The sequence below is a fragment of the Paramisgurnus dabryanus genome, chromosome 16, assembly GCF_030506205.2.
Source record: "Paramisgurnus dabryanus chromosome 16, PD_genome_1.1, whole genome shotgun sequence".
Lineage (NCBI taxonomy): Eukaryota > Metazoa > Chordata > Actinopteri > Cypriniformes > Cobitidae > Paramisgurnus > Paramisgurnus dabryanus.
This window is the reverse complement of record NC_133352.1, coordinates 31921894-31943867: the sequence shown is the minus strand read 5'-3', so window position 1 is coordinate 31943867 and position 21974 is coordinate 31921894. Positions and strand designations below refer to the sequence as shown.

General features: G+C 37.5%; 1 protein-coding gene across 1 annotated transcript; it reads left to right on the top strand.

Moving 5' to 3' along the window:
- Positions 1-21810, top strand: loxl3a (lysyl oxidase-like 3a). Its single transcript, XM_065263969.2, has 14 exons — positions 1-130; positions 885-1181; positions 1331-1494; positions 5077-5282; positions 11036-11228; positions 11332-11512; positions 11617-11771; positions 11897-12067; positions 13517-13676; positions 13773-14016; positions 15757-15872; positions 18041-18177; positions 19440-19551; positions 21151-21810. The coding sequence occupies exons 1-14, from the start codon at positions 52-54 to the stop codon at positions 21222-21224; spliced, it is 2289 nt and encodes a 762-aa protein (XP_065120041.2). The 5' UTR covers positions 1-51; the 3' UTR covers positions 21225-21810.
- Positions 21811-21974: the final 164 nt, after the last annotated feature.

The window sequence follows — 21974 nt, the reverse complement described above, 5'->3', positions numbered from 1 at the left end:
CTCTCTCTCCGCAGTCCTGTGATTTCTCCTGACGCTCTGAACTTACACTGAATGATCAAAGTGATCAGATGTACCTACGACCACTTAATTTCTCAGGAAATCTGTGCTGAAATCTACCTCCTGGATTCAGGTAAGATGACATGCAAAACTTTATACTGTTTAGGGTACGGGGTAAACACATTGCATTTGTTAACATTCATGTATTTGAAATTTACATAAATGTGCATTTACATTTTCAGTCAGTTTAATTTTTAAAGCAACCACCACAACAACCTTTTTAAATATTTTAATAATAAAGTTTAAAAAGATAAATTTTTGAATGTACTTTTCCTTTCTTTTAAAGTCTAGTAAACTTAAATCAGCTTGAATGAGGTTTAAGAGATAAAAATTGTAATGTGATCTTTAATAAAGCTTGATTTTGTATTCATTTTAAAGCTGCTGGGTTCTGAAGTCTGAAGAACAGTAAAGCTCAGATCTATCTAGCATTTAATACTGCAGTATACTTTAGTATTTACTGTAGTAATCTGTAGTAAAACCCCTATATACTAAAGAGTTTTTGATCTTTACCACAGTAAATATTAAAGTGTACTTCAGTATTAACCACAGCTTATAAATTCACCAAAGTTAATACAGAATACTATAATATATTGCACATTAACAATGTATCATTACTATAAAATATATAGTTGTATACTACAGCTGTTAATAACATTATATATACTTTATTATTGAGCACCTTCAGTGTTGTAAATCTTTCAGATGAATGTTATATATGTTTAGTTTTCTTTTTATCTGATCAATTTTGTGATCTCTTATATATTGTTGTTCACTGTGCTTGTTTTGTACAATAATATCTGTTTTTAATATCTGCCTTCTCATCAAAGTGATGCTGCACAGGGGATTGTGGGAAACGGTGGTTGCCATGGTGCTATGGGGAGTCTGGCTGCCCTCCTGTCTTGGCCAGACCACCTCACCCTCTCAGGATGGAAAAATAAAGATCCGTCTGGCCGGATACCCACGCAAGCACAATGAAGGGAGAGTGGAAGTGTTTTACAATGGAGAGTGGGGCACTATCTGCGATGATGACTTCACCTTGACCAACGCTCATGTTCTGTGTCGCCATCTAGGGTTTGTGGAGGCAACAAGCTGGTCGCACGGTGCCAAGTATGGAGCGGGCACCGGTGAGTTATACACAATTCTACATTCAATTCAAATTAATTTTTTTTTTTTTAATAGCGCTTTTTACATATGATTTTGTAGTCCTTAATGCCTTAAAGTTTATATGTTATCAATCTAATATTACTAGTAAAGACTAGTTTGGTTCCTGCAGGTAAAATCTGGTTGGATAATGTCATATGTGAAGGCTCAGAAAACAGCATTGAGAAATGTTTGTCCCGCGGCTGGGGAAACAGTGATTGTACTCACCAGGAGGATGCTGGCGTGGTCTGTAAGGACGAGAGACTTCCCGGCTTCACAGACTCTAATGTCATTGAGGTAGATTTTTTAATCGAACATGTGATGGGCAAATTCTGAAAAACTGAGATAAAATAAGTAACCCACTTTTATCCGAAAGCATTTTTAGCCTTTAAAAAAAATGTTCATGAGCCACATTCTCTTTCATAGTATTATTTTTCTTACCATGGAAGTTAATAGGGCTCAGTTGGATTACAAACATTCCTCTAAATATCTTCCTTCGTGTTCATCAGAACAAAAAAAATTATACAGGTTTGTAAGAACATGATGGTGAATAAATTATGACAGAATTTTTATTTTGGGGTGAACTATGCCTTTAATGCATTTAGTTAATACCTAATTTCATTTTTCCCAAAATAGTATCTTGAATTTAAAGGGATAGTTCACCCTAAAATGAAAGTCATTTACTCACTTTCATGTTGTTACTTACAGCACGTGTGAAAACTTGGTTGACCAGCATGTCTTTTCATAATGTTTCTGTCTAGTCAAGGAGCCTTGTTGAAACATTAGCATTAAAAACCCAATGCATGAGAGACGTGCTGAAGATCTGTTGCTCAGTTTTTAAGCTCATCTGGAAAGCAGAAAGAACACAGAGACTTCCAGCATTAGACAAACATCTGGCCTCCTCTCACTTCTGAGTATCACAATATCAGATCTAACAGAGTTCACTGAAATCTTGCAAATGATAGAGTTCGAGTCCAAACCCTTGTGAAAATATATACTTCATAGGACGAGAAAGTAATATGTTTTTAAGAAAATGAAATGAAGAAATGTTTTTGAGAAGTTTATACAGACTTATGACATAAAACATGTGTACAAAAACAACAACAACAACAACAAAACAACAGTACAGACAGTACAACAGTGTGTTTGTAGCTCTGGCTGTACTGAGCACCAGAATCTCATGTTTCTCTGCTACGTTACTAAACCCATAATGGTGGGTCAAAAATGGACGAGCCCAGCCTGTTGGGTTGTAACTTACTCTATGCTGGGTTGTTTTAACCCATTGTTGGGTTAAATATTACAACATAAATATTTTCTGGGTTAAAGGGATAGTTCACCCAAAAATTTAAATTCTGTATGTTGTTTTAAACCTATATGAATTTCTTTTTTTCTGATAAACACAAAAGAAGATATGGTGATAAATGATGGTAAGGACACAGCTGATGGCAGGGGTGGAGTGGGACCAAAAAATCTACCGGGAAATTTCTTATACCACTGGCCCTCCGTGGTAAAAAAAAAAAAGTTCTCGTATTTGTAAAAAAACTAATCATTTTGTGAGGATATTAATTGCCATGCATTTGAATACTCTCGTCTATTATATGGATATCACATATAGTAGGAAATATATAATGTGATCCTGTCAAGTTACCCTTATAATTTTTATTTATGATATAGCCATATGGAGATAAACCTTTGCAAATGTGCTGATTTGATCCATTCATGTCCTGACCAGGCTAAAAAATTTTAAACATCCTTAATCCACATTTACTACTAGTCTATAAAATAGTATATCCGCTTGATGGATCCGACCGCATATGTACTGTAATAAACAGGCATTCTGCGGCGTTTTACATCAGAGGCCGACAGGCTATGCCATTTGGGGAGGGGCCGTTCACTGATCCCCCTATATTTAAAAAAAAATACTAGACATGGTTGGACCTGCCAAAACTTCGTGTTGAGCAAAGAGGCTGCACAGTTTGACCAGCGGAAAGCAGCCGCACATCAGGCTACCAGACAGGGTTGCTATATAACTCACAATGTATAACTATTATCAGACCGGCCCTCGCAGCCTCAAAACACTACCGGCCCACCGGGAAATGTCCCGACTTTCCCGATGGCCACTCCTGATGGAAACGAATATGATGGAATTCAATGGGTACCATAAACTGTGTGCTGCCCATCATTTATCACAATACTTTCATAATATTTATTTTCCTACTACACTGTAAAAAAATTCCATAGAAATTACAATGTTATTGCAGCTGGGTTACCGGTAATTTACCGTAGATTTAAAATGTATGTTTTTACTGGCAAGAGTTTGTTCAAAGTTAAATACATTTTAAATATTAACAAGTCTTTATCTTTACAGAATAAAATGATACAATCGCATCCTCATGCAAAGCATTCTGGGAACCATAAATAATCATCAACCTTTTTCTGTTTTTTGCTTCAGATTTTGTTTCCCAGAATGTTTTGCTTGATGCTGTTTTACTCTTTAAAGACAAAGACTTTGATGTTTAATGTTCATTTAACTTTGAACAAAATGTTGCCAGTTAAAAACATAAATTTAAATCTACGGTAAGTTACCGGCAACCCAGCTGCAATTTCTACAGATGGAAGCAGTAGAAGAATTTTCATTTTTGGGTGAACTATACTATGGAAGTCAACACTAAAAATTGCTTAGTTATGGATAAATATTGGACAGAACACATGCTGGGTTTAAATTTCCCTCGTGCTGGGTTAAAAAGTACCCAATGTTGGGTTGATGTTATGCAACCATAGGGTATAATACCCCAGGTCAATTTAAACTCAGCGGTGTGTTCTGTCCAATATTTACCCATTATGGGTTAAAAATTACCCAGCAATTTTTAGAGTGAATGCTACAGCAGCAGTGTGCTTATCATCATTCAAAATTTTCTTTTTTGGGTAAACTATCCCTTTAATTTAACCCAACAGCTGGGCTCTTCCCTATTTGACTTATTAATGGGTTAAAAAAACCAGCATATTTTAGAGTGCAGGAACCATTCAAAAAGCTAATCGATTTATAAAAAAACCCTCCAGATGTTTGTGTGGGCTGTGCAGGTCACTCACATTGGTGCTGACCACACATTTGGATGTGCTTGTGCACATGATAGAGGGGCGGTTTCCCGGACGAGGCTTATCAAGAATAAAATGCATGTTTGAGCTGCTTTAATAAAAAAACTTGTCCTGATTAATTATATATCATATATCAGTGACATTATTTTGTCTCAAGATGCACACCTGTTGTAGTTTGTAAGGTATGTGTGTAAAAACTTATTAAATTACCTAATATAAATATGGCCTAGTCCTGCATTAACCTAAACCCTGTCAGGGAAGCCGCCCCAGAGTGCTCTAGCCAAAATTGGATATAAGTGTGGTCTCAATTTGCAGATCCAAACACCTTATGTGAGACGACTCGTGTGGAGCACAAGCCTTTTTATATCTTTACTAAAACATCTGGAATACCGATTGAAACATGCATTTTGGGGGTGGTTTCCCGGACAGGGATTAGACTAGTCCTAGACTAAAGTATAAGAGCTGTCCAAACTGAAAACAACTTGAATTGACATATCTTAAAATACATCAGTGCCCGTTGTTTTGCCCCAAAATGCACATCAGTAATGTTTTTACTAAGGCATGTTTGTTAAAACTAGTTATATTTCCCAATTAAACTCAGGTAGTCCTGATTTAAGATAATCCCAGTCCGGGAAACCACCCCTTAAAGCTGTATTAAATGTATATCAAGTATTTTATTCTCATTATCTAATTCTCTTTACCAAAAAATGCACACTTGAAGGCAAGATTCACGCGTTGAAAGTTGAGTGTCTCCCTACTATGTTTGCGTTGTGTATGTTTTAGATGCAAGTGGACAAAAACCGAATGGAAAAGCTTCGCCTGCGTCCCCTCTCAGGTGCTCATCCCATAACAGAGGGATTTATAGAGGTGAAGTTTAAGGAAGGATGGGGTCACATATGCAACAATAACTGGACCATTAAAAACTCTCGGGTGGTGTGTGGCATGCTGGGATTCCCTTCACAGAAGTCTATGACAAAGATTCTACACAGGTGAGAATATGTTTCAGTCACACAGGTCAACAACAGAAGTTCAATACATTTATTTTGTTTCGCTAATGTTTGACGATCAGAAAGTGTACAAATACTTTATTCTTAAAATGTGAACTGCTTTATTGCTTTAAATTTAAAGGTGGGGTGCATGATATCTGAAAGCCAATGTTGATATTTGAAATCACCTAAACAAACACCCCCCTACCTCAATAGAATCTGGACCTTCTTTTAATAGACCCGCCCCACACATACGCAACCTAGGCAACGATGTCGGTTAGTAGACACGCCCCTTAGGGGTTGTGTACACCAAAACTTTTACGCCCGCGGCCGGCGCATGTTTTCAATTGTTTCCAATGGAAGCTCGGCGTTTTTCAAATAAACCAGCAGCTAGCGGCTTTTTTCCACGCTGAAAACCGGCGCTCGGCGGTTTTTCCGCGCTCGGCGCTGAGCGTCGAGAGTTGAAAGAGATTCAACTTTGGGGGAAAAACTCAGCTCGTCAATGTCAGTTTTCACACGGCCGCCCAATCACAGTGGAGGAGGGGCGGGACATTACCACAGCAACCAACCGGCCCACAGATGAAGTATCACAGTTACCAAAGCGCTCAGCTGAAGAAAGCTGGCACTCAGCTGAAAAACAGCTGGCATATTCGGCGTCCTCAAGGCTTTTTCAGCCTTGTTTAAAAGTTTTGGTGTGTCCAGCCTCTTACTGCTAAGTGTGTTTTGGTACTCGGCCTGACTCCCTTTTCCAAAGCGTTTTTCAAAAATCCTGCAACCTGCCTTTAAATATTTTTTAAAAAAATCTTTAGGTTGATAAAGCGTTTCTGCTTTCTCAGATTTTAAGGTCAACGGTAGGTATTTTAAACAGTTGACTGATGCATATTTTCGAAATAGGCTAGCATTTTAATCTATAGTTTTAAATTCCTCGAAACTGAGTGTTTAATTTCCCTCAAGGACTTTCTCATCTTCAAATTACTAATTGTCTGTCAGATCTAGACATGTTTGGATTCTTATGCAAAGTGATTATGTGTTTATGCAGTTTTTACAGCGCTTTGTCTAAACATTAAGAAATTCAGACGATTTAATGCTCAGCATTTAAACTACAGCTGAATCTTTCTGCTTGCGTCTTTATTTATTATTGTAATGCCACGTATATACATTTTCTTATTGCCTCAAAAACGAAAGACTTTTTATAAACCGTAAAAATGCAGCGTGTGTTCAGCCGCTCAAGAAGATGGAAAACTTTGTGTTTTATGAATCTTGTCCAATGAATCATTTCATATCATCATACACTTCCTATACTCTCTCCAAAAAGGCTCGGCTTTCATAAGAGTCCACTTACACACATACACTGTTGTGAAACCTGCATGCACACGTGAATCCAGATGATATATATCATCTGTCAGTGAATAATCCATTAGATATGCTACATGTGGGCCTATCCCTGCTGTTGTCCATTTCAGACATGTAATGTAATTTTATTGCCATCCATATATCAGTTTATATCCATTATCTTAAATATGATGAGTGATTATGAAGTCTTTAAATGTTCAATCTCTCCTGTATGTGTCCCCTGAGCTGTTGGCCAATGTATTTAGCTGTGTAATATGCAAACTGTGTAGTATGCAAGATAAACAATTTCATACCAAGTTCATTCTAATTTAATAGCAAATGCAATTATAAAGTCTTGCTGATGTAACTTATTTAAATAAATTTTATTGGTTACACTTGTGCATACCTATAGACTGAATCAACACATCGCATTACATCGTCGTTCTTCATCACAGATTTGTGGTTGTGTAGGGGAGAGTGGGGCAAAAAGTAATGCTTTTTGGCTTTCGCTCTATCTTTTAAAAATATTTAAATGAGATCAGTAATACATACACATCTGTGCTTTGTTTGTGATAACGTTTTTGTACAATCTATCTATCTACAGTGATGAGAAAAGGTCTTGGCCCCTACCTAATTTTTTTTTGCATGTTTGCCACACTTTAATATATTAGATTATGAAACAAATGTAAATATTAATCAAAGATAACACAAGTAAACACAACACGCAATTAAGGCTTTTATTATAAAGGCAAAACTAAATCCAAAAAAGTGCTTGACCCCTAAACCTCTTCCTTCGTGTTCATCAGAACAAAGAAATGTATACATGTTTAAAACAACACGAGAGAGAATTAAAATTTTTGGGTGAACTATCCCTTTAAGGTCATGCCACAGCATCTTAATAGGATTGAGGTCAGGACTTTGACAAGGCCACTCCACAGTCTTCATTTTGTTTTTCTTCAGCCATTCAGAGGTGGACTTGCTGGTGTGTTTTGGATCACTGTCCTGCTGCACAACCCTGTATCATAAAATTATGTACCTATAGTTGCATAATTTTTTTATTCCTTTCCGTGACACTGTCACGTTTTTCTGCGTTTATACGTGACCGTATCACACATTTCTGTTTACGTTTCCCTGTCACGTATTGGTAACTCAACTGCTTTTTCCTATTTTAAAACCATTGTCGCTTTGGTTAAGGGTTAGATTTGGTGTTTGTGTTAGGATGTGACTTTAAGTATTGGTTTATACTATTTTTTCTAATTTATTTTTTTAACATTTTCTACTTTTTAAACCATTGTCGCCTGGCATTAGAGTTGTGTTGGGTAAGGATGTCATTTTATGTAAATCTAATCTAATCTAAATGTGTGATACGGTCACGTATGAACGCAGAAAAATGTGACAGTGCACGGAAAAGAATAAAAAATTTACGTGACTATAGGTGCGTAATGTTGTGATACTGGGTTGTGCTGCAGAACCCAAGTTTGCTTCAGCTTGAGGTGACGAACAAATGGCCAAACATTGGGTCTCATTCCCTAAACATGCTTATGCACAAATTTGTTCGTAAAAGGTGTGTTTGACCTTACAAATCATGATTCAACAAAAACTTTCATACTAAAATTTCTTCTAAATGTTTGCAAAAATGTAAGAACGACTTAGACTACACGTACGCAATAATCATGAACAAGGAAAAAAATAACACAGATATATATTATAGGGTTCTTTTTCCTTGTTCATGATTATTGCGCATGTGTGGTCTAAGGCCAAGTCCACACGGACACGGATATTTTAATAACCAGAGTTTTTCCTCCTGCGGTTTAAAAAAATCCCCTCCACACATGCTCGATTTAAAAGAACTCTCCGCCTACATGAACACGCAAAAACACGTGATCACACGCTGTCAAGAGCATGCCACACCAGCAGGCGGTGATATAACTCAAATTGTAAAGCCACCATGGCCAATCAGAAGCATAACAAAAGTGGGGTCGCAAGGCAAAAATGTTTTCAAAAATGTTCGGTTTCAGTGACATCATACTGCGCTTCTGTGTGGACGAATGGCCGAACCGCGTAAATAAGGTCACGGTTATAAAAATACCCGTGTCCGTGTGGACAAGGTTCTTCTTACGTTTTTGGAAACATTTAGAAGAAATTTAAGTATGAACGTTTTTGTTGGTTCATGATTTGTTAGTTAAAACGTCCGGACACACATTTCACGAACAAATTCGAGGGTACGCTTAGAGAATGAGACCCAATTGTCACAGTCTCTTTGATGGACTCATGAACACTGACCTAACCTGAGGCAAGTGAGGGCTGCAGTTCTTTGGATGTTGTTGTGGGGTCTTTTGTAACCTCTTGGATGAGTTTTAGCTGCGCCCTTGGGGTAATTTTGGTCAGTCGGCCACTCCTTTGAAGGTTCACCACTGTTCCATGTTTCCATCTATCTTTATTTTTAAGAATGATAGCACCTTAGAAACTATGAAAATGTGGTATAAGCCACAATATAGCAATCATAATGATCTTTGCACGAGCAAAACCACTCACATTTCTTAAAGAATGTGAAAATCGAGTTAGTCTTGCTGTTTTTAGCTTCTCCACTCCATCTGTGTCAGAGTCATTATTCACATCTGAGCTCAGACACACACTTAGATTCACAGCAGATGGTGAAATGTAAGCAGTCTGGGGCAGGACAGAAGAATCGTGCCAAGATCTGATTCGTCACGTGTGCATTGCTCTGGATTCGTGTCTCTAAGAGAACAACGAACATTTTAACCGAATACAGACTCTGTGAGAGAGTGCATATGGATAAAAGTGAAGAAGAGACACATAACCCAGCAATTTCTATCGGTAACTGACTCCTGCTGGCCGTCCTTCAGTTTGATTCCTTCTTGACAGGCAGCTATTTCATTTACACTTACTGCCATTTAATATTAAAGTCTAACAGCTGACTAAACAGAAGTAATCTTCAGTGAAAGAAAAACCTGTCATTTATCTTTTACACTGCTTGCTTGAGGCTGTGAGAAATGCGAATGGGTCTATTTCTGAATGCAAACACATATTTTGAGATAAATTTAGGATGCTGCACTATTTCTAGGTAACTCATTTTATGAGATGTGACCATGTTATGTAAGGGATAATGTATAGGCAGCCAGTTGTAATCGCAGAAATAAGCCCTTGTGTCACATTGAAGGGGCTTATTTCACGATAACAACCAGCTGCCTGTACATTATCTTGCTTATTACATGGCTATTTAACTCATAAGTAAGGTAAAGAAAATTAAATGTTGATTTGAAATATTTTTAACAAATGTAGACCTTCCGCGAGGAAAACATTTATTTTCGGTTTTAAAGGTGCCAAAGAATGCAGTGAAATAATATGCTAAATTGTTCTGTGATATCTACATAGAAGGTATGTGGCTATATTAAAGGGATGCAATGATATTACGCAGTGCCCGAAAATAGTCTGCTGCTATTGAAAGTTACTAAGGGGACTATTTACGGGCACTGCGTAATATCATTGCGCCTCCTGCCGCCAAGTTACAGCAGCAAAGTCCTTGATTATTATGCCGGAATGAGAGTATAGTTCCTAGTCATATCTGCCTAGAAAATCGCAACTTTAATTTTCCGTCTGTCTTAGTACACGATGTAACTACAGAAGAGTCAAGTTTTAAATAGGAACTCTTTTGTTATTTTTGAGTGCGATGCTAATGGTCTAATCAGATTCAATGGATTATGCTAAGCTATGCTAAAAGTGGTACCGCCAGACCCGGAGATCAGCTGAATGGATGCCAAAATGGTAAAAATCAAATCTTTAACTTTTTCCAAAAAAGTGAAGTGTCCCTTTAAGTGCAAAAATGATCTAGAGACAGTTTTACATGTCCATTTACAACCCAAGGATTTGCCCCCAGAATGAAATGGTCTATTATTACCTTATTTGAAAGGGTCATGAATAATAATGTTGAGCGCTGCTCTTATTGGCTGTTTCTTACAACAGCTCCTTTCAGTAGCTTTGTGTGTGTAAACAGATCTTATGTTTGAGCCTGTGTCAGACGAAGATACAGAATTTGAGAAATAATCAATTGTTTGGAGATTGTTAATGGACATTTCTGAGTGATAAGTTTTTTTTTCAGTATGGACTTGCATAACGTAATTGTAATTTCAATAGTAGAACTTCAGCCTATACGCTAGCATTTAGCATTAACTAGCATATAATGCTAACTCAGCAGTCACAACTTTGTTTTAAGCATTGCAACAACATCCAGTTTCCGTGTGTTTGAGCGGTTCTAGGAATATAAAAACGTAAAAATATCGCGACTGGACAATCAAGCATTCCAACGAGCCGTGTAATAAGTACACACAAAATCTTTTCCCCTACTGCTGTCAGACCTTTGAACCCCATTGTATATGTTTTTATTCATTTGTGTTTCTCTTTAGTCCCAAGACTTTGTACAGAATCCAATCTGTGTCCTGCACAGGGAACGAGGCTCATCTTTCAGCATGCATTATGGAGTTCAGTAAGACAAACTCTAGCGCCCCCTGTCCCAAAGGAGGACCCGCAGCAGTCAGCTGTGTACCCGGTCCGCTTTTCACACATGAGAAAGCACACAGGGTCAAACACAATCCAGTGGTAATATATAAAAACATGGCAATTGTTTTATACATAAAATTATCATACATAATTTATTATGTGGCTAATAATAACTGATGACCGTGTCCCTCCTTATTTCCAGACTACTGTACGTCTGAAGGGTGGAGCAAAGACAGGGGAAGGTCGTGTGGAGGTCCTGAAGGAAAATGAATGGGGCACGGTTTGTGATGACCACTGGAACCTGCAGTCGGCCAGCGTAGTGTGCAGAGAACTTGGATTTGGCACCGCTAAAGAGGCCCTGACCGGAGCACGAATGGGCCAAGGTGGGCGGACCTCATCATGATGGACAGTTGATGGTCTGAACAGATATAAAACAGTCTTTAAATGAAGTTACTGACCTTATGATGTTTTGATTTGTTGTCCACAGGCATGGGTCACATTTACATGAATGAGGTTAAGTGTCATGGGGATGAGAAAAGCTTGTGGGATTGTCCTCATAACAACATCACGACTGAAGACTGCAAACACATGGAGGATGCATCTGTCGTCTGCAACATTCCCTACATGGGCTATGAGAAAAAGGTCCGATATATATGAGGATTTTAGTAGAATTCATAATAATAATATCATTTCCCATCAGGAAATATCATATTCAATAAAAAAAACAGAGTAGTAAGATTAACCCGCTGCCATGTGACCCATCACAGATCCGTCTGACAGGGGGTCGAACGAGGCTGGAGGGGAGGGTGGAGCTGCTGCTCCCTGCAGCCAGCGGAGTGAGGGATTGGGGTCTTATCTGTGGGGATGGATGGACGAATCGTGAGGCTATGGTAGCCTGCAGACAGCTGGGGCTGGGACACGCCAGCAGCGGCTTGAAAGTAAGATAACTGTGCTAAAACGTGTGACACACGCACACAGGTTGTGAATCTCATAATAATGACTTACCATCTCTTAGTTATAGATTAAAAATACTTAGTATCTCATAATAAGGAGTTAATATCTCATAATAAGGAGTTAGTATCTCATAAAAATTACTTAGTATCTCATAACAATGACTTACTTTTTCATAATAATTACTTTATCTAATGACTTAGTATCTCATATTAATAACTTAGTATGTTCTAATAATGATTTGTATTTCATAGTAATAACTTAGTATGTTATAATAATGGCTTAATATATCATAGTAATAGTTTAGTTTGTAATAATAATGACTAAGTATCTCATAATAATGACTTAGTATCTCATAGTAATGACTTAGTATCTCATAATAAGGACTAAGTAGCTCATAATAATGACTAAGTATGTTATAATTATGACTTAGTATCTCATAGTAATGACCTAGTATCTCATAATAAGGACTAAGTAGCTCATAATAATGACTTCGTTTCTCATATTCAAGGCATAGTGTCTCATAAAAGGAATTAGTATCTCATAATAATGACTTAGTATCTCATAATAATAGCTTAATATCTCATAATAATGACTTAGTATCTCATAATAAGGACTAAGTATTGCATAATAAGGACTAAGTATCTCATAATAAGGACTAAGGAGCTCATAATAAGGACTAAGTATGTTATAATAATGACCTAGTATCTCATAATAAGGATTAAGTAGCTCGTAATAAGGACTTAGTATCTCATAATCATGGCATAGTGTCTCATAATAAGGAATTGGTATCTCATAATAAGGAATAAGTATCTCATAATCATGACATAGTATCTCATAATAATAACTTAGTATCTCATAATAATGACTTAGTATCTCATAATAATGACTTAGTATCTCATAGTAATTACCTAGTATCTCATAATAAGGATTAAGTAGCTCATAATAAGGACTAAGTATCTCATAATAGGGAATTGGTATATCATAATAAGGAATCATAATCATGACATTGTATCTCATAATAATAAATAAATAATAAATTAGTATCTCATAATAATGACTTAGTATCTCATAATAATGAGATTTTCTTTAGCAAGTATCTCATTATTATTAGATACTAAGTTGAAATGTTTACCTATATTCTCATTATTATGAGATAATAAGTGGTTATTATGAGAACGTTTCTCATTATTAGGAGTAACTAAGTAGAAGGATAAGGACAAAGTATCTCATTATTATGAGAAAGTCGACATTTTGACATAGTATCTCAGAATAATAAGAAACTAAGTCATTTTTCTCTCATTGGTTGGACAAACAGAACGTCTCACTTAGACAAACAGAGTTTCCGAAATATTACACACTTGACACCTAAAGGTCACATTGCTTTGTATTGTCTCCACACATTAATTCCCTTCCACGGGTTCTCCTCCCATCAGGAAACGTGGTACTGGGACAGCAGTAATGTTACAGAGATGGTGCTGAGCGGGGTAAAATGCAAAGGAGATGAAATGACTTTGACCGACTGTCAGCATCATTCTGTAGTTAGCTGCAAAAGAGCAGGGGCACAGTTTTCTGCTGGCATCATTTGCTCAGACAGTAAGTGATAGCAGACAGAGTCTATCAACATTTTTTAAGAGGACAGAGAAAGTGCTTGGATTTTCTTACTGTAGTCTTGTCTCCCACAAAACCTAGCGGCATCAGACCTGGTCCTTCATGCCTCATTGGTGGAGCAGACGGTTTACATCGAGGACCGACCCCTGCACCTGCTGTACTGCGCTGCGGAGGAGAACTGTCTCTCCAAATCAGCTGCCAAAGCCAACTGGCCGTACGGCCAACGTCGCCTGCTTCGTTTCTCCGCCCAGATCCACAACATCGGCCGAGCTGACTTCCGGCCACGTCTTGGTCGCCACTCATGGGTCTGGCATGAATGCCACAGGTAAACCCCGGTCTCTGATATGTGGCTAACTGTGATTCTTTGTGTCATATCCTGCATGTGTTTAAATGTGACGCATGAGGTTGTTTTTAGCTAGGTTTTCACAGGCAGGAAGACAGTTTACTCACCCTCATGCCATGCTATGTTTATAGATGGTTTCAGCAGTAAGAACAAAAAACAAACATTTTACGTGAAACACACGTAACTTCCGGTAAACTCCTAAGGATTAATAACAACTAAGTCCTTTTACGGTCCATTCACATTAACGCTCGACGGAAGGCTTGTCTGAAGGGTGGCCAACAGCCAATCACCGTGGCCGCAACACATGCTCCCGTCTTCCATAAATCTAATTGGCTGGCTCTGCCTAGGTTACTTGCATATGGCGATATGATTGGCTGACGCATGCGTCGTCGCTTGAAAAGTTGAGAAATGTTTAACTTCTGCCGCGAACAACGGCAGCGACACGGCACCGACAGATCCACAATTCAGTTCGGCAACGCTTACGCCCCATGTGAACTCGTGTCCATAACAGTCTTTACCAAAATACATCAAAACTTTTCACAAATTCACAGTTTGTCATCTTTCGACAGTAAGAGAAAAAGACCAAAAGCACATTGAGATTGCTCAGCCCTGTATAAATATGTAAAGTAGCTGCGTTACTATTAACCCCGCGTTAGTTTGTGCCCTGCTCACCCTTATACAATGTTAACTACAAACCTCCCTTCACATAGGTGTGATTCATGATCTCCGTCTCCCCTGTCTTTAGGAAACCAAAACATTTGTTATTTTTCTATGAGGTATTTGTTCCAGAGTTTATTTTAACCACTAGTCAGACCATTAAACAAACAGAAACCGTAAGTAAAGTTCCGACCAGACACGTAACCGCGACAATGCACATGCGTCCAATGAAACCGTCTATACGAAATCCTTCTTTAACCCAACATGTAAAAAAACATGCTATCCTAGAGTAGGAATATAAATCAGAAGCAGGAATATAAAGACCATGGGGGGATAATCCCCCCCCCCCGGCAAATTGCACCCTGAAATATTATATTACATCCGAACTGGTACTATTGCTTCAATATTACTGTACCTTCACCGATATGAGGGTGGATATTGTTGAAAGTCTAATTGACCTATGGCCACGCCCCCAAACGCGGTGAGCCAATCACAGTGCGCTAGCTAACCCAATACACTCTGACATTCTCTGCTTTCACGTCCATTGAAATGCATTGCAGTTAGTCAGTTTCATTCTTTTTTAAATGTTTTTTCTTGTCATGGCAACGAGATGCGATTTATGGCGTTTACACTGTGACCTGTAGATTTTTGCGTGGAGCTGAAGCTTTTCATCAACCTTCTCAACAATAAAATTATTAATATGGAAGTCAGCTATGGAAGTCAGTGGTTACGTCAGCTGTGTGTTTACCATCATTTTTTAAAAATATCTTGTTTTGTGTTCATCAGAAAGATGAAATCCACACAGGTTTTGAACAACATGAGGATGAGAAAATTATGACAGGATTTTCATTTTTGGGTGAACGATCCCTTTAAAGGCAGGGGTTTGCTGTTTACATCATGAGTTCAGCTCACTGCTCATTCTCTTCTGGAGCCCCATCATACATTTTACTTTATGAAATGACAGATTTGTAGGTCACAGTGCATAGACTAGATTCTAGATTCATTGCGCACACGTGCATGTCAGATATTGATATAGGCTTAGCTGACAGACAACCTCTTTTCCAGGCACTATCACAGTATGGATATCTTCACCTATTATGACCTGCTGTCTCTAAATGGGACCAAAGTGGCAGAGGGACATAAAGCCAGCTTTTGTCTAGAAGACACAGCATGCCATACAGGTAAGACAGAGATCAATGGTTAGATGCTAGAGGAGTTATAAGCATTTTAATCCAGAAATGCAGATCACCCCAAAATCATTTACTCACCCATTCGCATGTGCCTTTCATCTGTGAAACACAAACAATGTTTAATTAATACAGAATTTACAAACATAACCCATTTCAAAAGTTTACACACCCTTGATTCTTAATCAGGCCCGGTACTAGGCTTGCTGGACTGGGGGGGCAGTCAGGATTTTTGGGTGGGCAGCCATTTCTCGACTAAAATGATTCATACACTAAAATTATGGATGTTTCAATCCAATATTACTTTGCATGTCTTATAATAAAAGGCAATTTATATGTCATTTTGCACGTTCACATTTTAAAAGTAGATGCAATTAGATTAATGATTTATAATGTTATAATGATTACACTAGTTTGACACATTTAGTCACAGTTAATGAAATCAGGCAAGCAGGTGATATAAATATAAAGCTGTACATATAGCTATATTTTATTAATGTTTACACTGCATTTAATCTATTATTTTACTTATAGATAAATTAAAGCCATTCTTATACCTACCCTACCCAACATATGCCTTTATTCTAAATAAACACTTGTTAGGAACTTTATTTCCACTTCTCAAACATTTTCTTCATGTAAAATAATGTATTTTCAATGTGATAAGCTGTATTGTCATTAATTCCTGACCCTATCATTGCTGCTGCAGCAACCTCAAATATCACAACAAAGCACAATGCTTTAAATAATATATTGTTGCATCATGTAAGCAATTTGACATGCATGACAAATTCGTCAAAGGTTATCTTGTTTGCCTATAACAGCACCAGACAAAAGCACAAGCCCTAAAATACTGTAAGTGTGATTTGCGACGAGACCAAAGATAAATCACACTGCTTTGTTTATAACACAGCAAATTAGATATTATAATACAACGCAACATTATAAAATACAACGTTTTACCTTACGATGACCTTGCGGAGTGAAAGCTCCTCTTGAACTTAAAAGTCTGTAGATTTTTGCGTGTGAAGTTTTTCTCAAACGCGAGCTGAATGAGCTGATGAATGACGATGACAAAACCGCTAAAATTTGATTTTAAAACTGCACTGCATGCGATGCTCAGCTGTTACAATACTGTATATTTACTGTATAACCATCTTATATCATTTATATCTACTATATAGTATGCCACAACCAAACTGCATATTCTAATTTTAATAAACAGAACTACGTCTAAAACAAACACATTAAATGCTGCTGGAGACTTGCCATTGGCTGTTGTATTTGCATGAATAAATAATGAGGTGAGTCTAAGAAAGGATAAGGGGCTATTTTGGGCATGTTTTACTATAAAAAAGTTTTAATTTAATATGTGTTGGGTTATTACGTTTATGTAATACTAAATTGCATTGTTTTTGATATATATTTTAAAGATGCGTTTTTTTTAGTTACCGTCATAGAGAACAGTAGTGCTTTTCCTGTGACTTAAATACTGCTGAAAAGGCTTCCAAAGTTTGATTAAGCTAATCAGACGTTAGTGGGCGGGAGCTGTGAACGCTAGCGCTTGCCTAAAGAAGCCGTTTTTTGTGTAATGAGACTCTGTTATTTTAAGGTTGGCTGGACATTTTTTGGGGGGCACAAGGAAAATCTGGGGGGGCAATGCCCCCCCCAGCCCCCCTGTAGACCCGGCCCTGTTCTTAATGCTGTGTGATGTAATCTGGATGATCAACGAGTGTTTTATGCTTTGTGAGTCTCTCGCTAAGCCATTAAACTCTCCACTGGTCTACAGAAAAATCTTCCAGGATTTTTTTTCACATGCAAATCCGAGCTCCGCTAAAGCTCACTGGACTCTTGTAATCACAATCGATAATACACCCTTATATTTCTTATTTTTACACTTAAAGCACTTAGGGGCAGTTTCCCGGATAGGCTTACTTTAATTTCAAAACACCTGACATATTTTATACAGTATAGGCTATCAGTGCCATTGTTTTGTCTCAAGATGCACACCAGTATCATTTTTTTGTAAGGTTTGTTTGTAAAAACTTCCTAAATGTCTACTCCTGGATGAATCTAAACCCTGTTCGGGAAACCGCCCCGTAATGTGTGTGTTATGTTTTTTAGTATTGATAGCACATATAATGTGACGTTCCCTCTTGCAGGCGTTTCAAAACGATATGAATGTGCCAACTTTGGTGAGCAGGGCATTACGGAGGGATGTTGGGATTTGTACAGACACGACATCGACTGCCAGTGGATTGACATTACAGATGTCAAACCTGGAAACTACATATTACAGGTGCTTGGTTTGTTAACAACTTGCGTGGCAAAAAACGGTAACCACTTTGGTTGTAGAAATGCATAACAAGTAGGGTAAAAGCAGTCTTGGTTACACATCACCAGACTTTGGTCCCGCAGGACCCCATTGTCTGGGTTTTCGATTCAGGCCAACCGGGCTTCAATAAGCTGTTTAAGTTCCGCCCTCTAGTGGTGATGTGTCACAGTGCATCTACAGTTTCAGTCCAAGAATGCAATAAACAGGATTTGGTTTGATTAATGCTTTTCCTGGAAGTTTCAAAAAATGCCTTGCGGCTTTACAATACCCAAGTAAAACTAAAGTATACTTGATTGTACTCCCTACTAAAGCATACGCTGGTGAGCTGGTTTAAGCTGGTCTAGATGTATTTTTGTCACTTTTTAAGCTGGACGTAGCTGGTCAGGCTGGAGGACCAGCTGAACCACAAGCTTTGCCAGGCTGGAAGGATGATCTTAAACCACCAACGCCAACTTAAACCAGCTTAAACTAATTTTAGCTGTTTTTTCAGTAGGGCTAGCAAGTAGCCTACATTTGTAGTACATTGTTATTTCTGTGCTAAATTAAAGGGTAAAGTAATACACTACAAATACACTATTTTAAAGTATAGTTCTACTTCAGTGCACTTGAGAAAAGTATACTAGTAATACTTAAATACTGATTTTAGTGTACTGAAAATTGAGTACACTTAGATGTTTAAGTTCACCTTAAAGGGATAGTATGCCCCAAAATAAAAATTCTGTCATTATTTACTCACTCTCATGTTGTTACAAACCCACATAAATTTCCTTGTTCTGATGAACAGAAAGGAAGATATTTTGAGAAACATTCGTGGACCCCATTCACTTCCATAGTAGGACAATAGAATACTATGGAAGTAAATGGGGTCCACAAACGAAAATAAATTTATACAGGTTTGTAACAACATGAGGTTGAGTAAATGATGACAGAATTTTTATTTTTGGTTGAACTGTCCCTTTAATAATAAAAAATTAGTGCATAATTTACAAAGTGTGTTTTAGTGCACTTTTTCACCTGGGTAGGTCCATAATTTTCTAATTATACTTTTTGAATTGTGATATAATGAAATTAACAAATTAGAGGCACCATAACAAATACTACAAAACGAGATAAATGATCTTTTCTTCACATTACAACAATAAGAACAATATATTACTGTATAAATAGAAACATGCCGTAATACAAGCAAATAACCAGTATGCTATCTTTTTGTTTTTGTCACTTAGGTCATAATAAATCCTAACTTTGAGGTAGCTGAGAGCGACTTTACCAACAACGCCATGCGGTGCAACTGCAAATATGATGGAAACCGCGTCTGGTTGCACAGATGTCATCTCGGTGAGACACACAACCTTTCAAATTACTTTAAAGGATTAGTCCATTATCTTAAAAAAAATCCAGATAATTTTCTCACCACCATGTCATCCAAAATGTTGATGTCTTTCTTTGTTCAGTCGAGAAGAATTTTTTTTAAGGAAAATATTCCAACATTTTTCTCATTTTAATGGAGTTTAATGGACCCCAACACTTAGTTTTAATGCAGTTTAAAATTGCAGTTTCAAAGGACTCTAAACGATCCCAAACGAGGCATAAGGGTCTTATCTAGCGAAACGATTATCATTTTTGGCAAGAAAAATACAAAATATGCACTTTTTGCACGTGCCAGCGCAACCTCACATAATTGCGTAGTGATGTAGAAAGGTCACGTGTTACATACATAAAACGCACATTTGTGGACCATTTTAAACAATAAACTGACACAAAGACATTAATTAGTATCATTCGACATACAACAACGTCGGAACTAGGGATGATTTTTTCATTTCAATTAATCCATAGGTCTAAAGAACGAGTACTCGATTAACTGGGGGCGGGGCAATCAAAGGGGCGGGGCGTACACGTCATGGTGAAAATGAAAATATTTTGATTAAAACACTCAAATAAAACTTAATTTTGAAGAAAATATGACAGAACAATGAACACATACGAGATTCCTAATTAATCAAATGTTTTTAACAGAAACATCTAACAGGAAAAGCTGTGTGATGAAGTGAAACTAAAGGGTTAATAAACACAAACCGCAGCGCTTTCTATTTGACGCACTCTGCATAATATTAAGCCTTTATACAACATAAATGTACAACTATCTGCATAAAATGCAAGACTTCAACTAAGGTTTCAACTAAGTTATCTAAAAAAAAGAAAGTTTAATTCCCTTTATGGATGTGCATCAAAAACAGCGCACTTTTAAAAACGTCCAGTCAAAGTTCAAGCTTCATAACATTAAGCAGCTTTAAGTGTTTTGCTATCATTTTAGCGTTTAGCTGTGTCGTGTCGTCCTCTTACCTCAGTCAAGATGTAATGGTAATACTTGTATGGCTCTCTATATCTCTTGACATTTGATGTTTAAATATGAGATGATAACCAATTGAACTTTTGACGGCGCTGTACATTTTGCACCTGACTGACTGTATTTCCGAAAATCACGACATCCTTTTAAACCATAGTGCCTCAGTGATGTGAGTTGTGGCTGGCTTCACGGGATCGGCGGGCTGCCGCGCATTGCGCGGATCGGCGCGTTTCTGCGGTGCGGTCGCGTGGAATTATCTGTTTGTTTTTGAATCACTCGAGCAATCGAGTACTCGTGCCCATCCCTAGTCGGAACGGTCCTCTTTCTCCACATTTGTAAACACTGAGGCGTAGTTTCGATACGTCATCCATTAAAGTCCATTAAAATGAGAAAAATCCTGGAATGTTTTCCTCAAAAAACATAATTTCTTCTCGACTGAACAAAGAAAGACATCAACATTTTGAATGACACGGTGATGAGTAAATTATCTGGATTTTTTTAAAGAAAATTGACTAATCCTTTAACATCCAATCCAGAAAATCGACCCCGACCCAATTGCTGATTTAAACATTATTTTGTGTTTCCAGGCGATTCTTTTAGCGAGGAGGCCGAGAAAGAGTTTGAGCATTATCCCGGCCAGCTCAACAACAAGATCTCATAACATTTTGTTAACGGCAAACCCAGGGATTCCAGGAACTGCAAGAACCACAAGGATCTGGAATGAGACATTTTAATCACTTCATGTAACAGTTGATCTCATTCAGATCTGAAGCTACTGTGGTCCAATAAGATGATATTATACAGTTTAGTTATTATATTAAGTCATAGTTGTGTTTCTGATTCTAATTCTGTTTTCAGAGCTGTGATTGTGGCCTGTGCCTCTGACCATGTGAATTTAAGTGGTTGGTTGGCCAAGCACTTCCTCTTTTATAAATTGTGAAAAGTCAGCCCTTCACACATTTGATTTAGTGAATTTAAAAATAGCACGAGTTAATGCTTTGCACACAAATCGCAGAATGTGCAATTGTTGCACAGACCTAACCCCCCCCCCCCCAAATATTTCTGTAAAATTTTGGAAATAGTAAAACATACAAAGCTACACTTAAAATAAAACTCAATGCCACATGATCTTTTCCTGATCTAGATTCAAATCAAATCAAGTAAAATTACAGAAATGCTAATTCTAGTTTCAACATGTTACCATGTAAGCATTCTCCTCAAATCTGAATAAAAGACTGAAATCACTACACTGAGTGTTTACATCAAAGGTGCTCAAGTCCTGTACCCAAATATATACCCTTCTGCACAGTGAATCTATATAATCTTTTTAATTTACATGTGCTTTTGTATTTACTGTGAAGCTGCTGCGATACAATACGGCATTGTGCTATAGAAACAATTTTAAATTAAA

Excerpts from the sequence above, each read along its gene's own strand:
- loxl3a (XM_065263969.2), top strand. The coding sequence starts at position 52 with ATGATCAAAGTGATCAGATGTACCTACGACCACTTAATTTCTCAGGAA. Across the intron at positions 11,513-11,616 it reads CGGAGCACGAATGGGCCAAG|GCATGGGTCACATTTACATG; the intron begins GTGGGCGGACCT and ends TGTTGTCCACAG. Across the intron at positions 12,068-13,516 it reads ACGCCAGCAGCGGCTTGAAA|GAAACGTGGTACTGGGACAG; the intron begins GTAAGATAACTG and ends TCCTCCCATCAG.